Source organism: Melanotaenia boesemani, chromosome 4 (genome assembly GCF_017639745.1).
Source record: "Melanotaenia boesemani isolate fMelBoe1 chromosome 4, fMelBoe1.pri, whole genome shotgun sequence".
Lineage (NCBI taxonomy): Eukaryota > Metazoa > Chordata > Actinopteri > Atheriniformes > Melanotaeniidae > Melanotaenia > Melanotaenia boesemani.
Genome location: NC_055685.1, coordinates 31,326,773 through 31,338,050, shown reverse-complemented (window position 1 = coordinate 31,338,050; position 11,278 = coordinate 31,326,773). Strand labels below are relative to the sequence as shown.

At 38.0% G+C, this 11,278-nt stretch overlaps 1 protein-coding gene across 1 annotated transcript; it reads right to left on the bottom strand.

The window, feature by feature from the left end:
- Positions 1-767: 767 nt before the first annotated feature.
- LOC121639023 (germ cell-specific gene 1-like protein) lies at positions 768-7,125 on the bottom strand. Its single transcript, XM_041984173.1, has 5 exons — positions 6,795-7,125; positions 4,625-4,672; positions 2,073-2,225; positions 1,874-1,985; positions 768-1,416 (listed from the first exon to the last, which is right to left on the bottom strand). The coding sequence occupies exons 1-5, from the start codon at positions 7,081-7,083 to the stop codon at positions 1,122-1,124; spliced, it is 897 nt and encodes a 298-aa protein (XP_041840107.1). The 5' UTR covers positions 7,084-7,125; the 3' UTR covers positions 768-1,121.
- Between the last annotated feature and the right edge of the window lie 4,153 nt (positions 7,126-11,278).

The following is an 11,278-nucleotide window of genomic DNA, read 5'->3' as shown; positions in this document are numbered from 1 at the left end:
TTGTTAAATAATCTAGTATCCTCTGGCTTCATGTCTGTTCTCTACGCTTTTACTGGTGGTGTGAGGAGAGGAGACAAAGAGGGGAATTATTTGTGCGAATTGGGAAATGAGACGAGAGATTTGAGGTCTGACTTTAGTTTTTTGTACTTTTATAGAAGGTTTCATAACAACCTACATTTTTCCCTGGTTAAAAACAAACTCACTGATTTTGGGTTCTGGGGTTTAAGATGAGACATGAGATTTGCTAAAGTGCTGCCATCTCATGATCGATGAAGTACAAATCTATTAAACCACATTTCTAACAAAAGGGCCTTTAAATATTACATTTTTGTGTCTGAAACACTAAAAAGATAACTTTGACAGCGCTGGTTTCCCTTTTACTCCAATAAAGACAGAAACATCTAAAAAGACACACATTGTGTGAGCCAATATGTTAACTCTTTATCTTTCTAGTTATGCAATGTGCATTTTCATTTTCTCTTTTTTTCTGTCATTTTCATGCTAAAACATTTTGTGTAACAACTATTTGTAGATTTTATCAATTATTTGTAGATTTGTATCACATTGTTGTGTCATAAGTTAGTCTTACAATAACACTTTTGACATTAAAAAGAACAGGATGCACTTTTTCACTATTTATCCCAACCATACAAACCTTCTCCACAGCTTATTTGTAATTTATATTAGGCAAACAATTGAAGTAAATGTGTTGCTTTATTATACAACAATGAAAATGCTGTTAAACTATCACTTTGTTTCTGCTTTGATTTTCTGATTGACTGAACGCTTCATCAGGCTGTGAGCAACTGACACACTCATTCTGTTTATATGGGTATACTCAGCATTTTCTTTTAATTCTACACTGTGGTTAACTTATACAAACAGACAACAGCAATCCATCCATGTCATTGAATGTCCACTTTTTCCAGTTCTCAAGTTGACCATCCAACTTTGAACCTCAGTGGCTTGACGCCCCAAAACCAGTTTCAGTTAAGGCAAATATAGAAAAGCATCCAATGGAGCTGACAATGTGGCTTGTAGTCTGCAAAGGTGAATATGATTAAAAGCATCCATGGCCTTCAAAATGCCACACCATGAGAAACATTACTGTTCTGGTTCACTCAGCACTGTTCTTCCCCCAAAGACGCTGCAAAGTCACTCAAATCCAAGGAATCAGTGGGTATGGGAGTCTTCCTGCCACATTTTAGGGACTGGCTGGTGTAAACCTCCACAGATTTAGAGATTGAATGCAAGGAGTGATCCCGGAAATATCCATAAGCCTCCCGAGCATGCTCCTCTCGAATAGTTTGCTCAAAAGTCTTGCGTTTGTGTCTGAACTCGATGACGGTCTTCGTGTAGGAGTTGAGGGTGGTGACAGATGCGCCCATGCAGCAGGTGAAGGACGCCCACGCCATGCTGATATAACACACAACACAATAAAGTAAATAATAATAAAGGATTCACTATTCGATTAAACAAATGTAGTTATTCTGCTGTGAATAACATGAAAGTCAAATTACAATCACTCAATGTGCATATTGACCATGAAGCCATCTGAGTGAATACACCAGGTCAGACAATCAAAACATTGTGTATATTTCACACATGTCCTCAACAAAATCTTAAGAGTTTTACATCCTTTAAATTGAATTTCTACATACTGAGCATCTTTTATTGAAGAGAAATATTATCCCCTTATGCAATTCTAATCAAATCTGCATTCGTGCTTTGGACCCCAAAGCGTAATCCCACCATAACATGAGAGCTTTGGACCTCTTTCATTACTGACAGTGATGCTGGACGTTCAGCTGCAATATGTAGGATGGAAAGCATATGATTTCCTGTTGATCTGAGTGTGTGTGTAGAATCTTACCAGAAAGACCAACCATAGTCCCAGTTGTAGGGCCTCCAGTCAGGTGGGCCAAGGCTGACAGTGACCTGGAAGACCTGTGTGTACATTACATGAGCCACCATACCAAGAAGACCTGAAAATAATGCAGAAAATAGGCATGAGAATCTACATCATGACCAGCTAGAGCCCTGTTTTATCATAGTTAATAAAATCAGGCTACCTGAGAGGACTGTGAAGATAGCAGCAAAGGCATTTAGCTTGAGTCCATCAATGACATTACTGGAGTGGACCAACTCCAAACACATGAGGCTGAAGCCCACCACCAGCAAAACAATGTACAGCATCTCAGAAACGAGCGACAGCCACAGCATCCCTGAAAAAAAGATTAAATTATAATATTGTTCCACAAAAGCAATTAAATCTGTGTTCATTCATTTTAGTGTGTGTGGTACCACTGCCCTACTTTCCTTTATAGACTACAAGCTGTGTCATGTTAGTTTAAGTTAACTTTGGCAATCACACATAATTTATTTATGTCTCCAATAAAGATTCTGTTTCAGGTTTGCAGTCTACTGAAACACTCAAAGGATGGCTGTTAACACCACATGATCTTATATTTGATATATTGATTATGGCACGGCATCCGACTTCTATACGCAAAGATACATTTCTGAACCTTACAGTACGTACACTGGCACCACTACAGCGGGTCAGCACTGACGCCTATCCATCCATCCATCCATCCATCCATCCATCATCCATCCATCCATCTATCTATCTATCTATCTATCTATCTATCTATCTATCTATCTATCTATCTATCTATCTGTCTGTCTGTCTGTCTGTCTGTCTGTCTGTCTGTCTGTCTGTCTGTCTGTCTGTCTATCTATCCATCCATCCATCCATCCATCCATCCATCCAACCATCCATCCATCCATCCATCCATCCATCCATCCATCCATCCATCCATCCATCCATCTATCTATCTATCTATCTATCTATCCATCCAACCATCCATTCATCCATCCATCCATCCATCCATCATCCATCCATCCATCCATCCATCCATCCATCCATCCATCCATCCATCCATCCATCCATCATCCATCTATCTATCTATCCATCCAACCATCCATTCATCCATCCATCCATCCATCCATCATCCATCCATCCATCATCCATCTTTCTATCCATCCATCCATCCATCTATCCATCCATCCATCCATCCATCCATCCATCCATCTATCCATCCATCCATCCATCCATCCATCCATCCATCCAACCATCCATCCATCCATCCATCCATCCATCCATCCATCCATCCATCTATCTATCTATCTATCTATCTATCTATCTATCTATCTATCTATCTATCTATCCATCCAACCATCCATTCATCCATCCATCCATCATCCATCTATCTATCCATCCATCCATCCATCTATCCATCCATCCATCCATCTATCCATCCATCCATCCATCCATCCATCCATCCATCCATCCATCCATCCATCCATCCATCCATCCATCCATCCATCCAACCATCCATCCATCCATCCATCCATCCATCCATCCAGGAACCTAGGATGCAGGAACCCAAACAAATCTGGTATTATTGGATGTGTTGTATCAAGTGGCACATTAGCTGACTCAGGATCCATTTAAAGGAGGCGATTTTGTATTATTTGACCACTAGGGGACTCTCTAATAAGCTCCGATAGGTTTTTCTTAAATATTTTTGGACTGCAGTTAGTGATCAGCATGACTTGCTAATAAAAGTCATTTCTTAGTTTTTTTTCATCCCTGGAGGCAATCTCAAACTAAAACTTAATTAATGTAGTCTCAGTGAAGAATAACGTACTGTAGATGACATTTTAGAGTAATTTGATGTGGAAGTGAATGGTGTCTCTTTAAATTACAGACAGAAGCCAAATTTTAGTATTAAATGTGTTTTTTTTGTTTTGTTTTTTCAGTGTAGGGGAACTTTTCCTTGAAGGTCAGTTTGGAGGTTGACCACACAAGTTCGAAGGATTGGCTGCCAGGGGTCATAATAAATCTGATATGTTCTTTAGCACCTCAGAAAGCTTAAAATCTCGATCTCATCAGAAGAGAGTGAGAGAAGCAGGCTTTAAATTTTACAAACACATCAGGAAGTCTTATTTGTAATATTTCTTAAAGCATTATGATGTAGAGCTTTTTTAATGCAATTTTGTTTGCCGGTTTATCTCAAAGCTAATTGTTAATGGGGCACACTGACAGTAAATAGCACATTATTTTTTATTTTATTTTATTTTTATTTGTGTAAGTACATTTTTCTCACGCTATTCTACTATTCTAAGTTTTAAATTTAAAAAAGAAAAAAAACACATCACCATCTGACATCACCAAACATGTCCTGTTTAAAGATAACCACTTTCCACATGTTGCTAGTGTTTACTTGGCCAAATGCTTATGGAGATTACAGTTTATGTCCTAAGAAATAATTGGTTTGAGACTCATAATTTACTATGTTTTTGCAAAAAACAATTTTTTAAAAATAATGCACAGAGATTTTTGTCACATGAATACTACCTTCGGATCTCATGTTAGTCTTAGACCAGTAAACAAACATATTACTTATACTTTCCTGATGAGACTGGACTGGATGAGCTTATCAGGGGAAATGAGAGGTTTACTGTCAGGACCAAACAACAAACTACCACATTAAATGTTGTCAGTGTGCTTGTGGAAGAACTTTTGATCATGTTTGAGCCTCCAGGTGATGATACTCACCTTTCTCTGATGCAGGGGCCAAATCTATAAAACTTCGGCATCTCTCACCTATGAGCAAAGCAGAAAAAAGAATGATGCTATAAGGTAGTAGGGCACATTATCTTTGGAATTCTGTATGCAAACATTCACACGTGTGAGGGTTTTTATGTGAAGGAATTCATTATAGCTAAAGAATATCCATTTGTGGTTACCTTAGAAAACTGATAAACATGCTAAGTGCTTAATTGATACTGTACAAGCTTCAGTCCAAGCCGTAATCTCTAACTAATTCCCAGTTTCCAGGTGTGTTTAACAGAATCAGCCTAGCATGACCTGGTTAATCCTCACAGCAACACAAAACGCAACGTTCATAAGTTCAAAAATGAATACATTCAATGCTGAATATGAGACATATGCCAGAAATACGCTTTGCCTGACCACTCACACAGTCCCCAGATGTTGAGTTGGTAAATCTGATAAAACATCTGGTTAAAAAAAAAAAAACAACAACAAAACTGATGCATTAAAACCAGTCATGCTCACCAAAAGCTGTTACATGCACTCAGCGCATGTGTCAGTTTACCCAACTGGACAGAAAAATGACCCTTGATAAATAATGCTCCTGTCATCTGTCAAGCATTGCTTGTTGCTGGATTAGCTGTGACTGGAAATCTTTAATCAGGTGGAAGCAGGATGGCAACAGCTGCTTTGAGGAAAAACTCATCAAGTCCCCAGTTACATAATCCATATTAACTCAAGCCGTTCAGTCCATCCCCCTACCCAAAGTGCAACCACTTGATAAGATAGTGATGTTAAACAAGTCCTTGAAAATCAGAATCTGTGATTTGTGTCTCTTCTTATGAAACGAGTATTTTTAGCTCAGCAGGCTGAATGATGAATGTTGCACTATCAGCCTCTAGTTAACGCACCATGCATGGCTAATTCACACCTCTGACTTTACCTTCCCATGACAAGCATGTTGCATATGGTGGTAATAAGTTAGCAAAAATCCAACGTAATCAAATTAAGTAATGACTGTGATGTCATGTAAAGTACAATGCAGCCGTTATTATTAATAACTGATTTAATGTTGTAAGTATAATATTTTCATTTCTTCATCTTACTTTATTGTGTTCTTTTGTTCTCATACACATTTTTTCTCATATATACAGCTCTTGAAAAAATAAAAAAAAAAAGAGACCACTGCTCAAAACTACTGTTTTGTAACTTTCTACCACTCTTTTGTCAAAAAAATCACACTGTTCAGATTTGCTTGATGGTTTATGACCATCCATCTTTCTTCTGATGTTTTTGCAGAGGTTTTTTTTTTAACAGGGTTCACATCTGGAGATTGTTGTTATCCTCCATCCAGATCTTGGTTCTCCTGGCTGTGGGGCATGACGGCTTGTCCTGCTGTGATCCTCTGAATTGGGGAGCACAGTTTTAGCATAACAAAGTAAATATCTTTCTAGGATAATCGTGTATGTGGCTTTTTTTTATTGCATTATTCACAAAGAAACATCTGCCTCATTCCAGCCTTGAGTGATGAGTTTGTGGCCATCCTTTGATTTCAAAGTTGCTTTCACCCTCTGCCAGACTTTAGTTTTGTTGTCCTCATAAAGCAGATTGAGATGTGCTTGTGTCAGAATTTAATTTTTGGTAGAAACACTCAGAAATACTGATTTAATAATAAATAGCACTGGTTTCTTTTTTTCTTTTTTCATTCCAGTTAAAATTGCATAAACCAGATGGTGAAAGCAAAGTAAGTGTTTTGAAATGTCATTCAAAAGAAAACACAACAATTTAGGTAAAGGGAATCAATTGAGATATGTTCAGACCATACATTTAGTTTATTTATTCTGACTGGTATCTCAGTTGCTGAGGCTTATACAACAGCCTGCTGTCTGTTACAGTTATTGTGATTATAGCAATAGTCGTGACTTAAAGATAATAATAATAAAAAAAACTTAAGTTAAAAGCAACATATTCTAATATAACCTAAGATTTGAGACAAATTTAAAAGAAACAGCTGTACCAATAAATATAGTGAAAATATTTTGAAAAAGAAATTATAAAAGAAACACTGGGTTATTCTTAAAACACTTCTTTAGGAGATGACTTACTAACTTACTAACAGGGCAGTAAGAGTAAGGGCCACATACACGCACCAAACGCACACACCTTCCCTTACTTTCATCGTGGATATTTTCCTCGCATGAGAACCAGATGCCAGTGTGGAACTGTCGGAACAAGAACCTGTCGTCCCCGGTCTCCCAGCTGTAAACCACTTTGTTGGGGTCCGTTTCGTTCACTCCGTAGTCGATGCACTGGTGCGTCCGCAGCTTACTGCACTTCGGTTTGGGAACTCTCTGTGTCCCCACGCACCAGTACGTCGTTATAAATGCGGTTATGGCGAAAAAGAGGGCGAGGAAGTTCAAGCCGACCGACAGGAGGGTCCTGGATCTGCGGGATGCCTTCATTGTCCGCGTGAAGGATGCTGCAGCAGCACGCCGAGTACCGAAAAGTTCATTGATGGAAAGTGGAAGAGACGCACAAGCCGCGACTTATGTCCAAGCACACCAGGTGAGAATGGGGTCCCATTTGGCACCCCACCTCTTCAGTTTTTAAAAACCTCCTTTGACAGACAGCATCTCCAACACAGAACTCAGCTTTGCTCAAAAAGGAAACATTTCCATTCAATTCACACGCGGTGACCCATGAGCGACGTGCCAGCCGTGCGTCACGTTGTCAGAGGATTTGATGCTCGTTCCCATTAAGCATTGGATTTTCTTATGACGCTCTCTTTTTCTGTTTTTATTATTAAGACGCATCCCCACCCTCCATCCATCACACACATGCAACATGCGATTACCAGGCCGTGGATGTGCGTAAATACGCATTCCTTCAGTTCTCTCTGCAGACTGATTTCACTTCACATCAGGATAAATATTGTTATTGTTGCCTGTTATCACCAAATGGAAGAATTTTAATTCTCTTAAAGTTTAAGTTGATTCAAATATCCTCTCATTTTCATTCTCATGACGTCCTGTAGCCATCATTTTAAACCATCCTTCAGACAATCTACCTTAAATAATCTTCACAATACTGTAAATGCTTTACATTATGGATAACTATAGGCTTATCTTCTCTAATTTAAAGTTGTTTGTTTGTTTGCAGTAATTTATATAAACATGACTAATTTTGTGTGCAGTCAGGGATTTTTTTTTCTAAAATTGACTCCTGCAGTTATAAGTTCTGTTTGACCACTTCTTTAGCTCTCAGTAAATAAATGATGAAGTGTTAAATAAATAAAGTCGAGTTTATTTTGGCTCTGAATCTGGAGCAACACTATATGTTACGGTACTTCAGGAATTAATGTAGACGTGTCAGATCAGATTATTACAGTAATCTGAGTACTCCCAGAAAACTGATTTTGATTGTGAAGTAAATTAACTGTTTTATGTAAAAAAAAAAAAAAAAAAAAAAGTTATCTGAGAAAGTCTTTAATAGTCAAGAAAAATAGGTATTGTTCCATAATTGGCTGTAAATGAATTGAAACAGGCTGTTGTGAATCGAATCAAACAAATTCAGTGAATTAGTGGCGATACCCTGCCCTACTATAAACTCAGGAGACAACTGTTGACCATCCATATGGATGCCATAAGTACTATTTACCAAACCGTGGTAAAGTCATTGGACATCCACGTTGATATTCAATAAGACTTTTGTCAGCGGTTGGGAACAACTACTGGGAGATTTAAAGACACAAAGCTCTTCTTGGGACAAGAGAATGATGATTTAGCCATTTACATTTTAAAAACCATTCTGGGGATATAATCAAATGAATGCAAGAGCATTCAGCTCTAACTTGGCAGAGTCTTTAATACCTGTAGTTCTTCCACAAGCTATTTCCTCAGGATTTGGGGCACCTTGGTAGAAAGCCTTGACCTGATTTAGTTTGTAAAATCGTGTTAAAGTATGGTTTTGTCCTCGGGGTGGAAGATATAAGCTACTGTGGTAGCTGAGATGTCAGACCTGTCTGACCCTATTTATTTTGGGACTGTAAACACTGTTCACCCTCAGACTCAGATGATTTGCGCTTTTAGGTTCAGATGGAACGAATGTGTTGCAGCACAATTTAAACAGAAAAACATGGACTCACAATTTAAAGTCAACTCAGCAGGCCACCGTCACTTTGGTGAACAGCCGGCCCATCCCCCCTCTTTGACAGTTACTCTCTACACACAACAGGTCACAGGTCAGATTCACGAAAACCTCAGGCTAGGCGGTACTGCAATTTTTGGTATCGAGCTGATACCAAGTAAATCCAGGGCAAGTATCACTGATACTGATATGATACTATTTGCTTGAAATTTCAAAATCATTTACTGATTTTGCTTTTAATTATTGATGATTATTATGATCAGAATCAAACACAGTATAAAGATTATTCTCAAATAAAACATTTTTATTACCAAACTGAATGGCAGATCTGAAAATTTTAAATTTAAGCTTTTTTATTTGTTAACAATATAACATAATAACATCATCAGCAACGTAACAAAATGAAATAGCTCTGTTATTTCCTTTTATCACACACAATTGAGAAAAATAAAGTCAAGAGTGCAAATTAGCTAAACAAATGCAAAACCTACTACTGGTTTGCTCTCATTCACATCTTTGGCTTTTAACCCCCAAAGCACTCTGTAAGAAAAATATCAATCTCATCACACTGGTATCGATTGATACTGTTACCATTATTTGGATCGATTTGCCAACACTACTGAAAACACAACACACTCGGAAATAAATGCCAGCAGAAGCAAAAAAAGTTTAAGTGCTCTCAGGATATAAAAGGAATTATTGTACTGTTGAACTATCCAGTTAATGTTGTTCATTTTCCTTTATTGCAGAGGTCTTCAGTTCAAGGCCTCTCGAAACATAGGAAGTGTGTTTCTGATACCTTTGTCATACTGTTGTTTCTGCTGATTGAAAGCTTAGTCTCTGTTCCATATGGCAGAACTGGAAGCTGACTTAAAGTGACTTAAGTTTCTAAGTCAGCTATGCAACACAATATGTTGTAGAGCCTGGAGAGGATGAACATGGTGTATTATTAGGTGGGAGCACATAGACAGGCATGACGAAGGACGGAGTGAAGCCTGTGGGTTGGTGTTGTAAGTGAAAGCAACTTGGCTTAGGCAGTATATTGAACATGATTATGAGGTCACAGCCATCAGATGCAAAAGCACAACTTAATCGGATACAAACAGCCTAGCTTTATTTATAGCTACAGACAGGACAGAATATTTCTAAGGCATGTTTTATAATATTGAGTGCTCAAGATCCCTTTAATTTGCACCCTTTTGCTCATTTGTGCGTCAAGGAACAAATGAAATTACATAAAAAATACTTTCTTTATCGCTTTCAGGGAAATGATATGTGTACATTTCCAGAGTCAGGCCAGCAAAGAGTCTTTTACCTTGATGTCATGGTGTGTACAGTAAATGAAGCGTATCAGAAAACATGATTTGAGGTTCCTTGGAGACTGTGTCAAATATTGACAACAGTCTGTTTTTGCATCAGTGTTACTCCCATAAAGTGTAGCCTAATTCTTGTCACTGTCTGCACATTGTTTTTCATTACTGTAATTACATTTTTTTACTCAAAGCTAAAGAGAATCAAAGAGGTTAGAGTTCTGTAAACTGAGCAGTTTAATCTTCTCCATCTACTGATTTTGAGTGAATATTGTAAGTGCTGCAGTTAATGTAAGCTTCTTAAAAATATAATAATACTCTGTGGTGGTTTTCAGGCCAAGTTGTGTCTTCTCAGGAAAAGGAAATTCTTTGAGTGTGCTTTTTGGTTTCAGGATGTGTATTGTACTCTTATCACTTGAGATAAAATAAACTGGTGGAGAACAACTAAGGAGTGCAAATGATTTTCTTCCGTTTTGTACCCTCAGTGTAATGTAACGTGTGAAACTTCGGTTCTCAAGAGCTGCTATCCTGCAGGTTTTTGTTCTTTTCCTGCTCTAACACAACTGACTGAAGTCAATGGGTCATTGTGAAGAAGTCGACAAGAAGCTGTTGGATCCATTTGATTTGAATCAGGTGTGTTGGAGCAGGGAAACAACTAAAACCTACAGGACAGCCTTGCCTTAAATTCCTTCTTTAGGCCTTTTTGTGCTCTTTTCTTTTATAAATTTGGGCCCTAAACTGTTATTCTTTAAGTAGTGAAATTTGGATGTGTTGTTTTTTAGAACCTCATTAAGGATGTAAAGCTTTTCCATAATCACAAAGGCCATGCAAGTAAACAATGATTAAATGGAGGTGCAATTTTTTTTTTTTTTCAAGGGATCATAACCACCTACATGACCTGAAATCCCAGGTCCCAGCTCTACTATAAACAGCTAAATTCATGCTCGAGTATCCATGTCAGAAGAGATTAACAACTTTTGCACAGCCTTTTTTGTTTATTTAGCCTTGAATACCTTTGGAGCAAATGTGGCTTCAGAGTGCAGCACAGTACGCCCTAAGCTTGATAGACCCAGACCTCATTTGTATTTTAATGGCAAGTCTGCTTAAAGCTGATAAGAATTTGCCTCTTAACACGTAGCCCCTGAAGATTAGTCTTCATAATCCGCCATTCACTGATCCTCGAAATCATACTGTCTGCTCT

Excerpts from the sequence above, each read along its gene's own strand:
- LOC121639023 (XM_041984173.1), bottom strand. The coding sequence starts at position 7,083 with ATGAAGGCATCCCGCAGATCCAGGACCCTCCTGTCGGTCGGCTTGAAC. Across the intron at positions 1,986-2,072 it reads TATCTTCACAGTCCTCTCAG|GTCTTCTTGGTATGGTGGCT; the intron begins GTAGCCTGATTT and ends CATTATTTTCAG. Across the intron at positions 1,417-1,873 it reads GACTATGGTTGGTCTTTCTG|CATGGCGTGGGCGTCCTTCA; the intron begins GTAAGATTCTAC and ends GTGTTATATCAG.